At 54.9% G+C, this 20785-nt stretch overlaps 7 protein-coding genes across 7 annotated transcripts; 2 read left to right on the top strand and 5 right to left on the bottom strand.

The window, feature by feature from the left end:
• Window positions 1-1103: 1103 nt before the first annotated feature.
• Window positions 1104-3157, top strand: ISF_05905 (cysteine synthase B; the record flags this gene model as incomplete). The annotated part of the gene is made up of 7 exons (XM_018849510.1): window positions 1104-1317; window positions 1380-1572; window positions 1632-1755; window positions 1804-1894; window positions 1945-2005; window positions 2056-2416; window positions 2477-3157. The coding sequence occupies 7 exons, from the start codon at window positions 1104-1106 to the stop codon at window positions 3155-3157; spliced, it is 1725 nt and encodes a 574-aa protein (XP_018703537.1).
• Window positions 3158-4402: 1245 nt separating this feature from the next.
• ISF_05904 (hypothetical protein) lies at window positions 4403-5348 on the top strand (the record flags this gene model as incomplete). Its single annotated transcript, XM_018849509.1, has 5 exons — window positions 4403-4485; window positions 4553-4775; window positions 4807-5085; window positions 5147-5199; window positions 5279-5348. 5 exons carry the CDS (start codon window positions 4403-4405, stop codon window positions 5346-5348), a joined length of 708 nt encoding a protein of 235 aa, XP_018703536.1.
• A 571-nt stretch (window positions 5349-5919) lies between these two features.
• ISF_05903 (oleate delta-12 desaturase) lies at window positions 5920-7405 on the bottom strand (the record flags this gene model as incomplete). The annotated part of the gene is made up of 2 exons (XM_018849508.1): window positions 5920-6329; window positions 6391-7405. The coding sequence occupies 2 exons, from the start codon at window positions 7403-7405 to the stop codon at window positions 5920-5922; spliced, it is 1425 nt and encodes a 474-aa protein (XP_018703535.1).
• A 2740-nt stretch (window positions 7406-10145) lies between these two features.
• ISF_05902 (NAD(P)-binding domain protein) lies at window positions 10146-11025 on the bottom strand (the record flags this gene model as incomplete). Its single annotated transcript, XM_018849507.1, has 2 exons — window positions 10146-10711; window positions 10773-11025. The coding sequence occupies 2 exons, from the start codon at window positions 11023-11025 to the stop codon at window positions 10146-10148; spliced, it is 819 nt and encodes a 272-aa protein (XP_018703534.1).
• A 610-nt stretch (window positions 11026-11635) lies between these two features.
• Window positions 11636-13000, bottom strand: ISF_05901 (HMG box protein; the record flags this gene model as incomplete). The annotated part of the gene is made up of 1 exon (XM_018849506.1): window positions 11636-13000. One exon carries the CDS (start codon window positions 12998-13000, stop codon window positions 11636-11638), a length of 1365 nt encoding a protein of 454 aa, XP_018703533.1.
• Window positions 13001-14128: 1128 nt separating this feature from the next.
• On the bottom strand, window positions 14129-17698 carry ISF_05900 (nuclear pore protein (Nic96); the record flags this gene model as incomplete). The annotated part of the gene is made up of 2 exons (XM_018849505.1): window positions 14129-14449; window positions 14501-17698. 2 exons carry the CDS (start codon window positions 17696-17698, stop codon window positions 14129-14131), a joined length of 3519 nt encoding a protein of 1172 aa, XP_018703532.1.
• Window positions 17699-18485: 787 nt separating this feature from the next.
• Window positions 18486-20704, bottom strand: ISF_05899 (ribitol kinase; the record flags this gene model as incomplete). Its single annotated transcript, XM_018849504.1, has 5 exons — window positions 18486-19562; window positions 19666-20235; window positions 20290-20415; window positions 20551-20566; window positions 20670-20704. 5 exons carry the CDS (start codon window positions 20702-20704, stop codon window positions 18486-18488), a joined length of 1824 nt encoding a protein of 607 aa, XP_018703531.1.
• Window positions 20705-20785: the final 81 nt, after the last annotated feature.

Below are 20785 nucleotides of genomic sequence, written 5' to 3'. Positions count from 1 at the left end.
TGAAGCGTGGACACGTTGATAATTTATATTGGTTAGTTATTAGTGGAGGTTGAGTTTGTTTTCTGTCTTAATTATTCGTCTTCTTGGTTCTGCGCTCTGTGAATACGTTGATTATCCCATCATCACCTCTCTTGTCAATGATTAACTGTCCGTCAGTGGCCCCCAACTGCCGACTCTCCATCTCCATCACCATCGAGATTCTTTTCTTTGGCTTGATTTCATTGGGGGAGGGGGTGGACATGCCCTTGTACTGCATGTACGAAATTCAGAAGGCCCCTTGCGCAAGCGCCGATCTCTCTCTGTCTGCGCTGCATTGAGCATTTTTGAGTCGCTTAAATGGCGCTTTCGCGACGGACGATGATTTAAGCCTCTCAGATTTACGCTACACAGTACTGCAAGTAAGAATACTAATATCCCAATAAATATAAACCCTTGCCGATCCCCTTCGGCATTCGAAACTGCGACACTGACACTGGCGGGTCTTTCTTCCCTCCCGGCCCATCAAGGTTGGCGATGGCTTCCCCCTGGCCAACTTGACCTCTCACAAACCCGCGAAGTAGCAAACCAAGCTTGACGGAACCCGGATGGCACGCTTTTTAGTCATAATTTCGCATTGCCAACACGACCGTGCCCATAGATCTGCTTCAGCGCAACCTTGGGAGGTTGCTAGCTTGCGGATTCCGTCCCACACACGCTCGAGTCTGTTCACGTTTAAAGATATGCATACTTGTTTTCCTCGTCAGCTGGAAGAATGACACGTTGGAGATGCCTCTTCAGGCATGGGCTGCGAACTCCTCGCACCCAAGCACCAAGCTCGCACAAAGAAGGAAGACCCGGCCGGCCGCATGGAGATTCCATAATTGATAGACGGAAGCTGCAAGCAAGCAAGCAAGTGCCGGCCCGTTCGTAAGCGTGAGCTGGCCTTGGCCAATATAATACATGTGGCGACTTTTTCGACAGGTATGTTTGTATAAATAGCTCAGCTGTTCAAACTGTCCAGCTACATATACCGAGATCTGCGCTCCGTCTCGTACTTCACACTGCCACTGAGTCCCTAGTAGACAAGTTTGCTTCGCGAGACCCGACAGACAGACACTACAGTCATGGCGGCAGAAGCAAAGACCATGAAGGAGACAAACACCCTCAACGTCTACAAGGGCCCAGAGTCCATCCGAGACTACTTTGACCCGGACACGGCCCCTCCGCTACCCCTCGTCGAGGTGCCATCCTGCCTGAACCCCTACCATGCCGACGGCGTCCGCATCTTTGCCAAGATGATGTCCATGCATCCCGCCAACAATGTCAAGTGCATGCCAGGTACGTTGTCACGGCCCTCGTTGACCATGTCATCTTGTCGAAACAGTTACTTACCCCAGCAGCGCTAAACTTGCTCGAAAAGAGCGTCAAGCCTGATGTGACCAAGACCATTGTCGAGTACAGCTCCGGCTCGACCGTGCTGTCCATGTCCCTCGTCGGCCGCGCCATCTATGGGCTCGACGACATCCGAGCGTTCCTGAGCAACAAGACCAGCATTGCCAAGATCCGTCTCATGCAGCTCTTTGGAATCAACATGTACGTCATCTCTACGAAACAAGAGAAATAAGCGAAACACAGACCTGACATGACCACAGCACTCTCTTCAGTGGCCCTTCCCAGCCCGAACCTCTGGATGAACGTGGTGGTATCCGCGCTGCACAGCGTTTAGGTAATGAGACGAGCGACTCCCTCAACCCCAACCAATACGAAAACGAAAACGTGAGTCGAGTCTGGTCGAGTTGTACGCTCCCGTTGCTAATCATGTAGAACTGGAAATCGCATGTCCGCTGGACCGGACCGCAAATCCTCAGACAACTCCCCGAGATCAACCTAATATGTGCCGGCATGGGCACTTCCGGTATGCTTGCATGACGAAACCACACCTAGTTGCCATCTGACCTTGCGTAGGAACAATGACTGGTTTGGGGACATACTTTAAGGGCGCCAAGCCAGACGTCGTCAGACTCGGGTAAGCATGCTGTCGAGTATTTCTACCGTTCACCTACTGACATGACCTAGCGTCTGTACCGCTGCAGGTGACAGAGTTCCTGGACCGAGATCATACGCCCTTCTTGGCCCCGTCACCTTTCCCTGGAAGTCCTCAGTCGACCACGTCGAGGAGGTTGGCTCGTACGAGTCGTACCGGCTGTCCCTGGAGCTGTGCCGACAGGGTCTCGTCTGCGGCCCTTCTTCAGGCTTCAACCTTCGGGGCCTGTACCAGTACATTGAGAAGCAAAAGGCCGAAGGCAACCTCGGCAAGCTTGCAGGCCCTGACGGCCTAATCAACTGCGTGTTCCTCTGCTGTGACCTGCCCTATCAGTACGTCAACGAGTACTTTGACAAGCTGGACGACTCATGCTTCCCGCCCGTAAAGAACGAGGTATGTACTCCCAAGTCTCATTTCCTCTGTAGGAATTCTTCTTTGTCTGACAACAACCAGGAGCTCCTCAACGTCGACCTGTACCGGTACGACGAGAAGTGGGAGTGGGAGGCGTCCAAGGCCCTGCAGGGCTACTTCCACGTCAACTCGGAGCAGATGGATCTCCTGACGCAACGCGCGCCGGAGCCGGTTACGGGCGAGATCCCCTCGCTGAGAGCCGCGCTGCAGCCGCGCGACGACGCAGCCGTCCTGGATCTGCGCCAGCCGGCCGACTTTGACCGCGGCCGGCTGCCTGGCTCCGTCAACCTGCCCCTCGCGCAGCCCGGCGCCGCGAGCCCCTTCTCGGACCCTGCGATCCTCAGCCGGCTCTGGACCGAGCTGGACGGTGAGTTTTCCTCGACTGGCAACGGGGAGTTGCAAGGCCGCCTCCGGGGTAGGGAAACGCTGGTGGTCTGCTATGATGGCGACAGCGCGCGCGTGGCGGCGAGCGTGATGCGCGCCAAGGGCTACGAGGCCAACAGCCTGCGCGCGGGCCTGGACGGCCTCGTGGCGATGCTGTCGACGGCGCCGCCTCAGGATGCCTGCGGCGTGACGAACGAGTCGGAACAGCAGCAGCAGCAGGCTGGCTCCTGGCTTCAGCTAAGCGCGTCCCAGCACCAGCCGGCGGCGTCGGTTGAGGTGGCCGCGTCGAATGCTTCATCCGAGATGAGAAACATGCAGCAGGCTGCAGTCATAGTATAGAAGAAGTTAGACCCCTTTTCTTTTTTTTTCTTCGAGTAATCTAGGAACCAGACTTGGACCCTTTGAACGAGCAAGGCTACGACAATGAGCAAGAAGGATTGCAAGACTCGGTCTTAGTAGGCCACTCTTCATATTCCACCGAAAAGTACATATGAATTTGATTTGAAAATTGCTGATCGAGTTCGTCCTGCACGAGGAATAAGCACGCGAGTGAGGTGTTGAAGCCTAGCTACAACTCTACTTGACCGCGTATATCCAGCTTGGTAACCACCGAGCCACTAGCTGCCTGATTGGGAACCAACCCTTTAGGGAGGACTTCCTCCTTGGAACGAGGCTTTAGAACTTGTCCACTTATGGAGCTTGTAATGCAGGTACAACAAGCAAGTGGTGGCGGATCGAAACTGGTGCGACGGATCAGAGGAGGCGAGGAGTGATGAGAGCCTTGTTTTACTCGCGCATATACTTTGATGCGTCAAGAGATAATGCTAAGCGGGCAAATGACCAAACTCATCCCATCTAGTTGTTGCAATTTCTACCGGTCCTATTAATACAATACAAATTAGTTTGACCTGACGGGCAGGGATGAATCTCCCGCCTCGCAATGAAACATGCTGCAGCTTAGGAGAGGCCAGGAATTAAACCCACCGCGACCTAGAGACAAAAAAAAAGACTTCTTCATGAGTTAAATGACCTATGGATAACCATCCATTATTCCTCGGGCGGACGGGGTCCTCTTCACCATCACGATCCTCTGAAGAAAAATAGACTCCCCTTCATCAGCACTAATAATAACCTTGGACTAACACGGCCGTAGCCGAGAGGCTATTGGCACTTCCGCAAACAATGATAGGAAACATGATCAGAGGCCTAGAACCACGTTGAGGGACACTTGTGCAGGAACGGAGGTGCCCGGGCCGCGCCGCCGGGAACGGGAGAGCAACTTGACTTCTGCTTACCATTTGTCAATACATCTGGCGCGCAAAGGATTGGATGATGTTCTCCCGGAGGATTCTTTTACGGCTCGTTGGTTCAAGCGTCGCGACGGCCAGTGTAGTCAGAAAACTGTTGACAAAGTCTTTTCAAGATGATGTCGAGTTGTAACGAGTATAAAGAGAAAGCAATATCTGTTTCTGATGTTGACTCGGAGCAAGAGGCCAGCATTTTCAGCTCAGTTCCCTATCGCTCTCTGGTAATTCTCCGACACTCCCGACCTTTGTACACTCCTTTGTCGCTCTTTTAAACACCATGTTCTTCAAGACCTCCATTACCGTTGCTACTGCGGCTCTTCTCGGCGCTGCCGTCGCCATCCCCTCTTCTCCCTTTGCAAGGTAAGACGTACACGATCTTTACGCCTGTGACTTATGAGCACCTTCCTCTAACAACCGACAACCGTAGCGAAAACGCCGTCTCCGCCATCAGCAAGCGCGGCCTCGACTGCAACAACCCCGTCTGGGGCCTGTCCCGCGAGGACTGCCAGCACATGTCCAACATCGGCTTTGGGCTCCATGGGCAAGAACCACCGGGGCAACAACGGCGCCATCTGGATCGGCTCCGATGGCCCCACGAGCTTTTTTCCTGTACCAACCGCGCCTCCGAGGGCGGCCCGGCGACCATCATCGTTCGTCGTCTGGCTGCAGACCGACGGCCAGTCGAGCTTCGTCAACGTGCGCCAGCCGTACGTCACCCGGTCGCTGCCCAACGTCGGCGACAGCGGTCACCGTGTCCATGGCGCAGGGCATCTCCGGCGCGTTCGCCGCGCTCAAACCACCCGCGCCACCCTCTTGAAGGACGGGCAGGTGTTTAATGCCTGGGGGCGAGTGGTCGACGGGCCCGCACGCGAGACGGCGGAACGTCTCGCGGGAGCCCAACATGGGCGGCAACAGAATGGAGATGTCGACGTCGGGAGGGTGCCGAGCCAGCGTGGACAGGTGCGTGTTCAAGTGCAACAATGGAAACCGGTGCGGCGCGTCGGGCGAGTATCACCTGCAGGACTGCGAGGCTGGCTCGCAGGCGGGAAACCCTCACATTGGTTATGATGAGAAGTTCGTCCCCCCTACCCTGCCCCAACTCGTGATGTCGTGATGGCCTCAAGAAGAACGAGGAAGCTAATAAGATATGTAGGGGCGACCCGACAGATGGCTGCGGCGGCTACGAGAACGGAGGCAGACTTAATGTGGAATTTCACAACTGATCTATCTCTTGAGACTATCGTGGGAGTTTTACAACTTTTCTTCAATTCTTTGTACCTGTTTACGCTGTCTGGATCCCCTACCCACCAGATCTTTGTACATGGCCACACTCGGAAATACATATTTATCTATTCTCTCATTTAAAGTGTCATCAAAATAAGCTGCATAGGAAGTGGCAAGGAGTCAAATCCCGCCTCGATACTGGGTCAGTGTTGGGTTGTGACGATGAGTAGGGGTCATCATTGTCTCGTCAATGCTACTCCGTGTAGCTTCACAGTGGTTTACATAAAATCTTGAGATCTTTTAGTGCCTAGTTCATTGACGTCTATAGATGATCTTTATTAGGGAGCATCAGCAAGCAGATCGCAGTCTATGTTTTAGCGAGTCTATTCTATAAATGAGGTCTAGAAACTTGTCTCGTAGCCGCCAAAAGTCGCTGTAAAGCCAGCCAAGTCCATTTTTTCGAGGCTGGTAACATGCAAGAACTATGAAGCACAAAAGAGGGTAAAATCAACAAACTCCGGAGTCGCAGTCATTTCAATAAGCACACAATCTTTTTTTGCCCAACGTTCTTCACTGAGCAGAAATCTTGGCAGGTTTGGTGCCGAGTCCGTTCTTGTTGCGGAAGAAGAGAATGTGCTTGCCTTGGTCGGTGGCCTCTGCCGAGGGCTCAACCCACTGGCACATGCGAGCGCTCTTGTACATGGCGCCGAGGAAGCCAAAGAAGCCACCCTTGGTGTCGGAGCGGTAGTGCTTGCCCATGACGGGACGGATGGCGTCCGAGGCCTCGTCGGCGTTGTAGAAGGGAATGCTCGAGACGTAGTGGTGGAGAACGTGCGTCTCAACAATGCCGTGGAGGAGGTGACGGCCGATGAAGCCGCATTCGCGATCAATAGTGGCGGCGGCACCACGGACAAAGTTCCATTCCTCAGTGTGGTAGTGGGGAAGAGTAGGGTCAGTGTGCTGGAGGAAGGTAATCGCCACTGTGCCTGGTTAGTAAAAGTTGAGAGAGGGGGTATAGGTTTGCATCAAGAGAAAACTTACCAAGCCAGTGGTTGACCCAGAGGTAGGGAATGAAGTACCAGACAGCCAGGTTGTACCAGCCAAACTTGTTGCCGAGGAAGTAGAGAGCAGAGCCAGCAAGAATCAGACCAATGTCGGAGAGGACAATGAGCTTGGCGTCCTTGGCCTCATAGAGAGGGCTGCGAGGGTCAAAGTGGTTCACGCCACCGCCGGTGCCGTTGTGCTTGCCCTTGCCGCGGCCCTCACGCTGCTTCTCGTGGAAGTTGTGGCCAGTAACGTTGGTGAGGAGGTAGTTGGGCCAGCCGATGAGCTGCTGGGCGATGAGCATGATGAGAGTGAAGGCGGGAGCGTCCTCAGCGAGCTCAGACAGCTCGTGGACCATTTTGCCAAGGCGGGAGGCCTGCTCCTCGCGGGTGCGAGGGACGAAGACCATGTCGCGCTCCATGTTGCCGGTGGCCTTGTGGTGCTTGGAGTGGGAGATTTGCCAGGAGAAGTAGGGGACGAGGAGGGAGGAGTGAAGGACCCAGCCGGTAATGTCGTTGACGAGGCGAGAGTCGGAGAAGGCGCCGTGGCCGCACTCGTGAGCAATAACCCAGAGACCAGTGCCGAAGAGACCCTGGAGGATGGTGTAGACGCCCCAGAGGGCACCGCGGGCGTAGACATTAGGGATGTATTCGGGAGTGACGAAGTTGTAGAAGATGGTGAAGGTGGTAGAGAGGTAGAAGATGTCGCGGAGGATATAGAAGTAGCCTTTCAGGGCCGAACGCTCGAAGCAGTGCTTGGGAATAGCGTCCCGGATGTCCTTGATGGTGTAGTCTGGAGGGGTGAACTCGTTGCCGTAGGTGTCGATGAGGCGGCCGTAGCTGATGGGCTTGGGCTCGGCATCCATTTCAGAGAGGGAGGAGAGCGAGGTAGACGAGGGCGAGGGACGAGGCGAGTCGGCAGGCGAGACGGCGGCTGAAGATTCGGAGGACTCTACAACATTGCGTCGGAGGGTGGCCTTGGCACCGCCGGCGATGGCAGTAGAAGCAGCCATGGCAATAGGTAACCGGAGGTTGGTAATCGGATTGATGTCGAGAGGGAGTAACAGGCTCTGAGGGATCAAAGAGGAGAGGAGGTGTAGGGGTGAAGGAAAATAGGCGGAGGAGAGGTTTAGGTATAAGAGAGAAGGAGGAGGGGGGTGGGGGGAGTGTAGGAGTACGATCTGGCAGGGGAGATATTATCCGAGCTTGTATTATTGGAACCGGCGTCGCGGAAGCTTTGATGCGGGGAGACGTATTTTCTTTTTATGTTGCTTTTGTCTTCTTGAAGTTTCACTTTGACCCTCCGAGGGTCTGTTTTGGCAATTGGGCGAAACGCCAGGTTGGGCGTCTTCAAGTCCTGTGCTGCGGCTGTGCTGATTTTACCAGTATAATTTGTTCGGCAGCAGAGTTGCAAAAAAGTGTACCTGAGCGACGGAGCTCCAAGTTTGTTGGGGTCTAGTTACAGGGTCCGTGGGGTAGCTTTAACAAAACAGGATCAAGGGGTATGCACCCAGAGGGGCAGTTTTTTTTTTCTACTTGACAAAATTGTTCCGCAGCGAAGTCCATCACAACCATAATAAAAAGGCAGCATCACCAAAAAACTAAGAAAGTCACAAACGATGCCAAAACACAGCAGTCTCACACTCGAACAAGCAATGGTCAGCAGAATTTTCCCGCTCCAAGGAGTGACCGAAGTGGACCGAGTCAGAGTCAGGGGACGACAAACGACAAACAAGCCGCAGATGGTGTGGAGTTGGAGGGACTTGACTTGTGGTAGGGAAAAATCGGAACCTACTTTTTTAGTACTGATGATACGACTGCTGAACAAAGTGGTTATCCGGAGGATCTCTGGAGGCTAATCGAAGCTTTTCAGTAGGGCTGCCAGCTCGTATGGCCACACGCCACTACAGACAAATCAAGCACCACCGGCCGCCGACCGTGGTGATGGATGGCGCCGCAGCAGCTGAACTGGTCGTCCGTCCATCGTCTCAGCGCACCGGATGCCGAACGGCGTTGGTGGTGTGATGATGCTGATACACCGCCTCCCAGCCTTGCTCGACTGCTGCATACATAGGTACCTATCCAGCATCATGCTGCAGCGGCCTGGGCAAGATGCCTCTACACAGACAACCAACCACCGACAAAGACCAGAGGGAGCTACCCCGTCGGCACATCCTCCAGATTACGCAGTAGGCGCATGCAAGTCATTAATTCCTCATCCTGAAGTTTGGTCTCGCCACTTGCAAGGGCTGATAACATTACCGCTGTGCTGGAAATTTGCGGTTACATGCTCGCCAACAGCCTCGTCCACTAGCGCGAGCGATCTTTCATCAGAACCCTCAAAAGGGGCCCGCCACCGCATGTGAAGCCGAGCCGCCGCCCGCGAGCGACCAGTGAAGAATCCGCCGCATGGCTCATCTCGAGACACACCCACGGGTCAGTTGGCAGCTTCTTGCGTTGGTAGCGGATAGAACGGCGGCACTCCATTGGGAGCTGCTGTCATGCGCCCGTGCTGCTGGCCCTCCATCCCAGAAGGCGGTGCGATGCGATGGCAATCTGTAAAGCTTGAAGGCCATTCTTTTTTTTTTCGCGGGGCCCCTCCTAAAAGCCTATCTGGTGCACGCACGTGTGGTTTCGGCCGGCCGAGGTTTGGAACCCAATCTGCGCTACGAAACTGTGATGGTGTGCGCTAGGCCCAGCCACAGGAACGGACACTTTGCAGAACAGGCGAAGAATTTAGAGCTGAAGCTGCACGTGCAATGCATCTAGAAAATATGACTTTGATGTGCAGCGCACATCATACCGCCTGGCGATGCCGAGCCAGCGCGTGGACAAGTCAATGGCCTCTTTTCGATGGGTCAGTCATGAAGGTTGGACGTGAAATAGGACCCTTTCAATTGGTAGATTCACATGTCACTTTTCTTATTCTTTTCTTCCCTTGTACCAAAAAGGCGGGTGGGCAGTCAGTCCATCCCGTTCCTTCCACATCCGCCCCCAGCCAGGCCACCCCAGCCCAACTTTGACCCACGTCGCCTGTGTCGCACCGCCGCCCGCAAATTTTCTGTTGGGAAATTTGTTGAGCCAAGAAATGCAACAAGCGCCTGCTAAAAATTACTGCTCCCTCTTCGCTGGAGTCTGCTAGCCCCCGGCACCCCTCCCGGCCCCACTGCTGCCGTCTCTAGCCCAAACCATGCCATTCACTCAATGCTGGCAGTTGGCTATCCCCATGTCACGACAAGTTCACTGCACTCATTGACGATGATATCTCGCAGGCAAAGTTACACAAATGCCCGCATGTTCCTTGCCCCAGACTAGCGCCCCGGTCCGTCTGATACATGTGCTCCCGAGCTCCATCTCGGCCTGGCCCGATCTGCTGGCCACGGCCAAGTTCCTCACTTGCCAACTGCGCCGCACGCAAGGTGATGATTGTTCGTTGGAGGCGACGAGGAACAAATAAAATGAAGGACGCATCTCCGTTTCATTTTGACTCTTGCTTCGCGTTGGCGGGAAGTTGGCATCTGATATGATATCATCGCGCCTGCTTGCTGAAGCTTGGTAATATGCTTGCCAGCGGGATCCCAACCGTGTCTTCAAGCAAATGTCTGGCAGAACCATTGCGCGGGCTCCATGACGAGGAGAAGGATTTAACCAAATAGAGCAAAGATAGATAAAGCGAAACTGTCGAAAGCAGTGATCCTATTGATGGCGTGGTTTCGGCAGTCATTCCCGATACACGTACGCCGCCGTCGCCGTCTACCACTTTACCCGCTTCATCTCCCCGTCCTCCCACCGCCAAAATGTGCCAGCTTCAAACTCCCCCTTTTCTGCCTCTAGAAGCCTAGCCACCACTTCTGCGCCGTCCTCCGGGTCCCTGCTCCCTCTGTACCTATAGAAAGTGGTCGGGCAGTGTCCCGGGCTGACAGCCCAGAACTCGACCATGGCCGTATCCTTCCCGGCCCTGCGGTCCTGCTCCCGCTGCAGATGCACCATCAGCATGTTGAGCGCCGCCTTGCTCAAGCAGTAGCTCACCACCGCAGCAGGGGGCAACTTGTCATCTTCATTAGCAAGATCCGGGCGCAACAGGGCTGGGGCAGGGCTGGCAATTACCTCTCTGGCAGCGGTCATGCCGATGCTGCCGCGCGCGCTCAAGACCATAATCACCCGCGGCGAGGGGGACTTGCGAAGTAATGGCAGGAACGCGCGTGTGATGACTTCGTTGGACGTGATGCCGTTGTTGAACACCTCGTTGGCGGCCCGGCGAACGTCCTCGAGCCTGTCCGGCTCGGGCTGTGTCACTCGTGCTGCATTGTTGACGAGGACTATTTCACATTAGCATACGAATGAATTCGAAGGGCCTTTTGCAAATTAATTTGCGCGTACACTCGAGCTTGCCGTATCTTTGACTAACAGTCGCCACAGCCTCCCGGATCGAGTCATCGTTCTCAATGTCTAGCTCGACATGGTCGAGGTGCACCGTAACTCCTTCCGTCCGAAGCTCTTGTATGGCCTTCTTTCCTGATATAATATCTCTACAACCGATAACAATCGAAGGGGCTGAGAGTCTGGCGCTCAGCACCTTGACAATTGCGAGACCAATGCCTCTGTTGCCGCTCGTGACGAGAGTAAAAGTCATGATGAGGTTTAGTACGAGGAAGAACAAAAGGCTGCAGTCAATACAAGAGAATTGAACTTCCCAGGACGTCTTATTATAGCCAAAAGCTATTTCTTGTCGTTTTATATTTGTAGATCCGGAGTTTACATCGCGGATACATGTGCCCGTTTACTCATGTAAATCCGGGAGCTGGCATCACCGTCCCCTATCATACAATTAGCACCCTCACTGCTAGCACCCCTATTGCCACACTTAACCTGCCTAATCATGTTACTTGATACTGGCCATTATATCATATTGATCACTTTATATTTGCTCCTCACCTCGACATTCACTTCTTGCTGTCCTCCGTCTCGGATTACCCAAGTCGGCAAGTGGAGCAATCTACTCCGATCGCGATCCGGAGTAAAGAGGCACGGCCAACTCTAAACTCCGCCTGCAAAAGATTGGTTGTATTTAAGTTGCCTTTTTGATGCAAGTTCATCATTCTAAAAAAATCTATGCTGCCACAATTTGATGCAAGGTAATCTCGTAAGTTGCAAATCTATGCCGGCCAAAACAAAACAAGGTAGGGGGGGAGAAGAACAGAAAAGCCCAAGAAAACGAATCCCAAAACAAAAACCGTCGCATCTCACCACATCACCATACTCCCCCCTTCCTTGATGACCTCGTCCAGTCGCTGCGGCATCCTCTCTACCCAGGCGTCCACCTGGGCCTGGTCCACCGCCGCCCAGACCTGGCGCGCCGCACGCTGCAGCGTCTCCGGCTCCCAGTCCGGCAGCTGCAGCCGCCACTGCTTGCGCGGGCCGAACGTGAAGTCGAGCGGGCAGAGGTCCGGCGCGTCGGGGCAGCCGCGGTGGCGCCGCAGACGGCGCGCGTCCTTCCACGCCTCGGCCGCCTTGTCGATGGCGTTGCCGCCCGCCGCGTGCGGGTTGTGCTCCTCCTCCCAGACGAGGCCGCCGCCGACCGGCCACTCCTGCACCTCCCGCTCGAGCACGGCCGAGCGGTACGCCGCCGGCGTCATGATGCCCAGCGACTTGGGCCCCGTCTGCTCGTCGTAGAAGACGAGGTCGCTGCGGTACCCGTACCCGATGGCCGCCCAGGCGTGCACGCGGCGGATGTCGCGATCCCAACCCGACAACTGGGGCTGCTGCTGCTGCTGCTGCTGCTGCTGCTCTTGCGCCTCTGCCGCCTTTTGGCACGCCGGGCAGGCGTACTTTTCGCCCGGCCGCGGCAGCAGCCGCATCCGCCCGTCCAGGCCGAACGCAAAGTGCAGCTCGCCGCTGAAGCGGACGCGCCGCCAGTCGTCGACGTCCGGCAGGGCCTTGCGCCGGCTGCGGGCGTACTTGACGCGCGACGTGCGGTGCTGCGGGTTCACCCAGGTGCCCTGGCAGCACAGGCAGCGGCGGTAGAGCAGCGTGCCCATGGCGCGGCGCATCGTGCGCGCGTTGAACGTTGTCTGCAGGCCAAACGCCCTCCCCTGACGCATCAGGCTCTCCCACGTCGGGCCCTCCACCTTGGTCGCGGCGGTGGCCGTCGCGGCGGCGGCGACGGCCGCGGCGACGGTGGTGACTGCGGGCGGTGCCGCCGCCATTGAAGACGAGGAGGACTCTTCCTCGCCGACCCCGTCCTCCGCCGTCGTTGCGATTCCGCTGTCTTGGGACTCCTCGCTCCACGCCCGGCCCTCCAGGACCGCCACCGCGGTCGCCTCGTCGAGCGTGGCACTACCAATGTCGTTCCACAGCAGGTACTCGAGGAACCTGAGCGCCTGCTTGGAGATCTTGGACGGGCGACCGCGCGACTCGATCCAGTCGGGCTCGTCGGCGCGAGACGTGTGCGCTGTGATGGCCGAGTAGCCCTGCGCCCGCGACAGGCCAAAGTGGCGGAAGACGGCCGTCTTGTTGACGACGAGACCCGTCCCGCGCAGATACGACAGCGCGCCCCGGACCATGGCCTTTTGCGGCGTGTCGCCGTGGGTATAACCGGACGGTGACATGGCGTTGTTCGTAGATGGCGTTGTTCGTAGAAGTCTTTTCTGTCGTGTAAGTTGGGCAGCCACAGGAGGTTGTTGTATAGACCCTCGCCTTGCACGCCAGTTGTATTACGTCTGCCCTTTATGCGAATCGGTCGACTCCTTATTTTTCTTCCCCTCTTAAGCCTGTACCACACGATCGTGCAGGAGGAGAGTTGTCCGGAACAGTCTTCTGTTTGCTCCCGTCACGTCACACAAACCCGTCTTGGGGGCGCCCGCAGCCTGCAGCTCTTGTCACATCCACGTGACGAATCACGCAGCGGCGGCGAAACCCGATCCCAAAGACGTAGAAGATACCAGGCCTCAGCCTCTATTCCGGGCTCCTGTCTCGTAAAGTGTCTCGCAGAGCTGCATTCACCTATTTGCTGTATGCGTATCGCATATCACCGGGCCCGGCTGAGGGCTGGATGTGGCGCCGCCGAAGACCTACCCAACGAGTCAAACGAAGCATTGGGCCGGACAAAAAGGGTGAATCTTCAATGCACCAAATCGCCTCTATAGTTTTATCATTTTTCATTCTCAATCCCCTGTATCCGATTGAGAATGGGGTTATTCATCGTAGATAGGAGATATCGTAAAGCCTCGTCTTCCGTTCATAGCCTCCAGCGTTCGTTTCCACTACCGAAATACAACGGATCTTTCGAAACAAGCTGAATCGGACACCTGCTCCAGCTGATCGGGATATTGTGGGTACAATCCGTATGCAAATAGGCGTCGCCAGCATGCAGAGATGGCTTCAAATCCTTCGATAGACAGGGGGGTTGCCTCTTGACCCATTGATCCGCCGGCCTTTTACAGGGGCGTAAACAATCGCGGCTATCGCGCCGGATGGCAGGAGGTTCCCTATGTGGTGTCCCGAACCCTGTGGTCATTCTCGAAGCTTCCTTCAGCTCCAGATTCCAGGCCTACCCACCAAACTACATGATAGTTCCCAGCAGAGTCTTCCAGTATATTAGGATGGTTAACCATTAAATTTGAACCCCGTCCAATAGATCACTCGGTCTAGTCTACACTTAGCCAAAACCCATGACTTGAATCAATATCAACACTCCCGTACAAAACGTAAAATTCCTTCGTTCAGACTTCTCCTTTTTATTCCGCCGACGCCCTTGCCAACGCCTCATGCAGGTGTGGCGGGAAGCGGTACCGCAGCTGGCTGGTATATGTCGTCAAGTCCATCGTCATCTGCTTGAGCTGATCCGCCATCAACCTGCGCGTGCCCTCGTTGCCGCTGAATTGCCCGTTGGTGAGCTGCTCGCGCTGTCGCACACACGAGAGGATGGTCCACATCAGGAGATTCGGCACGTTGATGGAGACGGGCTGTGGGAGGGCAGAGAATTTGGCTGCAAAGGCGCGAATTGTGCTGGCGTCTCCACCAGCGTCCAGTGGCAGAATCTCGAGACCCCGGATTTTCTATTCCTAGTTAGCAGTAGATCGGTGAGCGTCAGCCGCGTGTAGACTTACATCAAGGCATTGCGCCCACTGGCTGGCCTCGACGAGGCTCTTGATAGTACTCATCTCCAGCAAGACTCGGCAGGCCATCTTGTTGTGGTCCTGAATCTTGCGGTAGAACATAGCATCACGCTCATACATGCACATCATTGTCCTGGCGAGCTCGATCGGGTCATCAATGGCAGCCAAGCTCAAGCTAGTTCCTTGCTGGGCATCTGCATCGCCTCCTCCGGCCCGGGGTTTGATAGGCATCAGACGCATAGGATCTTCGCCAATTTCGAGGGCGATTGCTTCGCTGATAGCGCGGCTGACAATCGCAACCACGGCATCGTACTCGCCAGCTAGGTGATACAGCAGTACAGAGTCAGTCGTTCTCCCATTCTCGTCGGCGAAGCTTGCAGCTTGCAGTGTGACGGTGTTAATGAAGTCATCTTCGTCGCTCAGGCCGATGAGAGGACCACGGATTTCGATGATACCCCGGATGCGCTGGCCATCAGGGCGAATGTCTCCAATCAGCTTGCTGAATTCACGTGTCTCGAGTACGAGCTCACGCAAGGCTTCGTGGCACAGGTTGCTCTGTCTTCGACCAGCTTCTCCGCCTAGGTCTTTGTTGAGGCAAATCAAGATCAGATAATCAACAGCCGATACAACGTCAGCCGCGCGGAAGTCACGCGTGTAGTATCCGATCATCCGGCCAAAGTTGATTTGAGGTAGATTCTTGCTGCTGTGGCTGCGGAGGTCATTTGGCGCCGACATCGGGTCACTGGGCCGCAAAAGGCCATAGTACTCGAGCGCGAGGCCAAAGTGGACGGCGTCAACGTAGGAGAAGGAATAAAGATAGCCAATGGCATCTTCGAACATGCCCGAGAGAACTTGCAGATAAAAAAACATGCCAAAGCTGCCGCTGTTGTTATCGTCGGAAACAGTTTTGGGGAAGTGCTTGAGCCCAATCTCCCGTATGCTGGTTTGCAGCTCCGCGAGGCCGTAAGACTCTCCTGCCATTTCGACAGTCTTGTCCCCTTCACGAGCAAGGTTGAACTGCAACCAAATCCAATCGTTGATGTCTGTGTTGAAGCCACTCAGATTGCGGTCCGCCAGTTCGATTCGGCCAATGACTTTGTAACAAGCCATGCGGAACGGATCGATGGAATTTTCCGGTGCGTTCCGGTATCGCTGGACATATTCGTTTGTACAGCGCTCAAGCAGTTTCCGGTTAGTGATTCTGCGATCTTCGCTGGCAGCATAGTTGTTGAGATAGGTCGAAAATGTGCGGTCAATTCCCCTGAAATGGTTGCTGTTGTCATTGACATATTTCGCAGCTTCGTTGACGTTGCCAGACCGTAGGAGGTAAAACACTATCGCCCAAACGTACTCGCCCTGAACCTGCTGCAGCTCTGTGTTGTCGGGCACCAGGTCTTTCCTGGCCGAGCGAAGGCGGATGTATGCCCTGATCTTGCTTGTGATATCTGGCAGACCGCCTAGCTTGGCTTCATGAGGATGTTTCGCAATAAGGCTCTCAACCTCTCGAATAAACTGCTTCTCCAAAAATGCGTTTGCGCCGCTAAGAATTTTCTTCTTCATTTCAACAGCTTGAGGAGAATTGGGATTCTCGTTCAGATACATGCTGGCGAAGTGACGTTCTTTCGTAGTGCTATAGCCTAGGGGAGAATCAGAAGGTGCCTCGCCAACAATCTCTATCATGGCACGATATGCCTCAACAACATGAAATGCATGCGAATCGTGCGACTTTTCCTCGATCTGGCAGAGCTCATGCAGAATAGGGTATGGGCGGTTGTCTAGTCGATGCATGTTCAAGTTGCGAACCTTGTCAGAAAGCTTCAGCTGCCTTTCACGCATCGCGCGGTCTTCCATTCCGCCCTTCTTTTTGGCGTCCGCGGCCTGATCGACATCTGTGAATTCAGACTCGTGCATTCCAATCCTGCTAGGAGCACCAATGACAGACCGATGAAGAGCGGCATTTCCAAGGACAGAGCCGCGAGCGGTCTTGCCAGCGCCGCTCTGGGCTTTGCTGCGTCGAGAACGGCCAAATCCGCCTTGGCTTTCGCGGCCAGCAGCTCCATTCTCGCGGGGTTTGATACCGAAGTGGTCGTAGATTCGCTTTCGCTGCGCATCCCACTCCATGGCAACGTTGTCCTCCAAGAAGGTATCAAAGTCGCGAACCGATCGTTCCAGGCCGTCCGAGATCATGCTGAGAGTTGTCTTCGTTTGCAAATTCGAGAGGTAGGTTTCGACGTCGATTTCGGTCGGGGCATAACCGCTGCTCGCAATACGCTCGTTACGTCCCTGCACATCCAAAAGACCCAAATCCTTGGCCGCAGCACTAGGGTTCACACCAGCCGCAGCGAGCAAGTAGTGCGCTTTGCCTTCGAGAGGCTTTTCGTTCGGCTTGGACTGTAGCTTGCGCAGACGGTGGCGCAGATCGCCAAGCCCCAGCTCGAGGCTTGGAAGATCTCCCATGTTGGCGTCGTTCTGGCCAGCCTTTTGTGTCTTGGCAAACAGGCTGTCAAAGTAGGCACCTGCAGGCTGTGACGGCGCGGTGGCGGCATTTTGAGTGTTGCTCTGTGCCTGGCTGGCGAACAGACTGCCTCCAAAGCCAGATACTGCCGGCTGCTGCTGCTGCTGCTGCTGCTGCTGCTGCTGCTGCTGTTGGCCACTAAGCAAGGTTGATCCGCCTAATGAGAATGCATTGGAGGTCTGATTTTGTGTAGGTTGGCCAAAAGCGCCACCACCGCCAAAGACGCTGCCGCCTGTAGCGCCAGCTGGCTGTATCTGGGCTTGACTGGCCTGACCAAATAGGCCGCCTCCAGTCGTTCCAGTCTGCTGTGTTTGGTTCTGCGCAGGTTGTCCAAAAACACTACCGGCGGTGCCTGTCTGAGTTTGCGCAGGCTGCCCAAAGACGCTGCCGGCTGCGCCCGTTTGAGTCTGCGCGGCCTGTCCAAAGACACTACCGGCAGTGCCCGTCTGCGGCGTCTGCGCGGCCTGTCCAAAAGCGCCGGATGCGGTGCCCGCGGCCGGGGTCTGCATGCTCTGTCCAAACAGTCCGGTCCCTGTGGCGGGCTTGTTCTGGCCCAGCGCGCCAAACAAACTGCTGCTCGTCGTCGTGCCCGCGGCGGCGGTGCCCGTCTGCTGCTGGGGCTGCCCGAAGGGGGAGCTGCCAGCAGCGGCGCCTCCGCCTCCAAAGACAGACATGTTTGGGGTTCGAGGGTTCGATCGATTTGCGGACAAGCTTTTGAGTCCAACAGGGAAGCTTGGGCCGTGACGAGGGAGATTGGCGCGGTGTTGACCTGTTTTAGCTGGGCGAGCGCGATCAAAACACGTTCCTTGGCTGTGCGCGCGATAGATTGATGCTGGTGTGTGCCGGGCCGGACGTTGTTGATGTCGAGGACTGGAAGCGCCGTCGCGTTGTGTTGCGTTGCTGCTTTGCTAGAATTTTGGCGTTTGGTTGCTGGCCAGGCACCGGGAGCTTGGGCCAATCAGCTTAGTCTATGTAGCATGAGTGGGGCTATGGAAGTGCATAGGCGGCGCCAGCTCGTTCTTCATCCCAAAGTAGAATGTTAACAAATTCCTTTTTATTTTTTATTATTATTTTCCCTGAAAAAGAGCTCTGGTTTTTAGCTTATCTTGTTACTGAATTTGCTACTTAGATCCTGGTCGCTCTTTCTTGAGGAAAAGAGAACAAGATGTCAAAAGCCGGTCGCCGCCGGACATGCGCCCAGGTCTCGAGCTTTTGCGCTTGCCGAGCGACTCCAAAACTCATTATCATAGCATTGAAATGGAATTGGAAAACAAAAAAAAGTTAAATGAACGAGAAACTGTTAACCGAGTCAGATCTCATCTTATCTATTATTCTTGGTGATTTTTGCATAGAGAAAGATGCCTCTGCACTAAATCCCTACCATTTATATCCATGCTATTCTATATTATAAAGTAAATTTTATCCGTAACTAGATGTCCGTCCTTTCAGAGATGGCATTCTTTACGCATCACCACCAAATTCCTTCTTCCACTTAGCAGTAGCGGCGTCCACCTTCTTGCGGTAAACCTGCTGTGTGTTGCACATCTCAAGGTAGATTTCGTACTTGGCATCAAACATCGCCAACTCGCCCGCATCAGTACCCGGATCGACTAAGCGACCGCGCTTGCTCATGCGGTCCATGATGCTCCAGAGCGACTCGGACTCGTGCCCTTCTTCGTTGTGACTAGCCGCCTTGGCACCCAGCATCGCGGCACCGTGTACGACGGCAGCGTGCACGTAGCGGGGAATGAGGACGGGCATCCTGCAGACGGTCGCCATCAAGTTCATCAGAATCGGGTTTTGGCATTGTGAGCCAGACATGAAAATGGAAGATATTTCGTGACCGGACTTGTTCATCTGCTCGATGATCTGACGCGTCTGGAAGGCGATGAACTCCATGGTAGCATAATACCAGAGGGCCAAGTTGTCAGTGCTCTTGTCGCTGTCCAGTCCAATCATGGCGCCTTTCATGGTGGCATCTGCGATGGGAGATCGGTTACCCCAAAGATCACCATAAAAGAAGTGGTGGCGGCCAAGATAGGACACGGCAGGCGCGTTGTCTCTCTCCGCCATGTATTCGAGGTGGGCGTTGAGCCAGTCGTATATATGTTTATCTTCGGCCTTTGCCAGAGCCTGTGTGGCGTTGAAAGCAGGGTGAATGTCCAGCATGTGTCGTAGCAGCTCGCCAGTCGCAGACTGACCGCCCTCGGCCATCCAGTACTCTGGAAGTAGTACGTCGCGGTAGGGGCCCCAGACGCCTGGGACAAAAACGGGGTTCTTAGACATTGCGAGATGGCAAGTTGAGGTACCGGCAACAGCAGCAAGTCGCGTAAAGGCCTGGGAAAGGTCGTTGTGTGGGAGGTTGGCATTGAGTTCGTCGTCGCCGAGATCAACCTTGGCGCCGACGGTTCCAATCCAACCAGCGTAGGCATCAATGACACTGCTACCAACGGCGATGCCTTGGGGAAGACCTAACTGATAGGCAGCCTGCTTGCTGAGGGTTCCAACGCATTCACCGGCACTGGCGTACTTTCCGTTCTGTAGATGAGTATGTTAGCTCGTGTCCATAATATTATACGACTGTCGAAATAGGATTGAAAGGGGATTTGGAAGAAGATGCACGTGCTGCGGAGCGGCTCACCACCTTATCGACGCCTCCCATGCGCTTAAAGTTATCTTCAACGAGGTCACTAAGACCAATGGCGTCATAAAAGTCTTCCTGCCAGCCCTTGACGCTGCCATCCACGCCGACAGGGACGTAGCCCTGCTTGCAGACTGTGCTGCAGAAGCTGCGACTCTCATTCCCGGTGGCAATATGGGTGAGGGCATCGCCGAGGTCATAGAACTTGGATCGGGCAAATAGTTCCGGGGCCATATTGTTTTTGAGCCAGAGAATCTTGGGAATCTCCATCTCGATGCTCATTTTACCTCCCACGTATTTGAGGAGGTTGTGGCCCGTATTGTTGATGAGCTCGGTCTCCTCGACGGGTCGGTGGTCGAGCCACAGAATGACATTTCGGTCGTTGCCATCATTTTTGAAGTCGGGGCCGGTAACGGTGATTGGCTCGTCGGTATCAGTCGAGAAGACGGCTAGGGAGCAGGTTGCGTCAAAGCCAATCCCCTTGATAGAATTGGGATCGACTTGTGACTCGCTAACTACCTTTCGAACGCATTCACAGATACATTGCCAAATATCCGTCGTAGATTGCTCCTATTGTTGACTTTGTTAGTTGACGACGCTGGGACTCGGACCCAGAGGACATACATAGTAACCACTCTGAGGCTGCCACAGCTTAATATTCTCGGCAGCCAGGGCCTTGATGTCACCCGATTCGTCAATGATGCAGGCACGAGCAGACCCTGTACCGACGTCTATGCCAATGTAATGGTCCTAGAGTACGTCTGTTAGTAATTTTCCACTTTGCGAGCGAGAGCATTGGAGAGGTTGGCGAGGTGGCGGTGGGCGTTGTGCCTGGCCTGGAGTGGCGGGCCGTCGGCGTGAGGCGAAGCTTTAGGGGCATCTTACCAGCTTGGCTGGAGGTCTGTTGGAAGCGAGAAGTTAGTTTCTAAGCCGTACATCTGAGTTTATCGATATGCGATGCAGAGTGTTGAATAACACTGGGTGGGAGAGGGCGCAAGACGTACTCCATCGGGTTGATGGGCTTGTTGTAGGCGTACATAGCTGGTGGTCGCAAGCAATGTGAGAATCGCGGCACGGTGATGAAAAATGCTGTATTGCTGTAAACAATTCGCCAATTGGG

The sequence above is a fragment of the Cordyceps fumosorosea genome, assembly GCF_001636725.1.
Source record: "Cordyceps fumosorosea ARSEF 2679 chromosome Unknown scaffold_14, whole genome shotgun sequence".
NCBI classification, from domain to species: domain Eukaryota; kingdom Fungi; phylum Ascomycota; class Sordariomycetes; order Hypocreales; family Cordycipitaceae; genus Cordyceps; species Cordyceps fumosorosea.
Note: the sequence above shows the minus strand (reverse complement) of the source record. Positions and strands in the feature narration are given on the sequence as shown.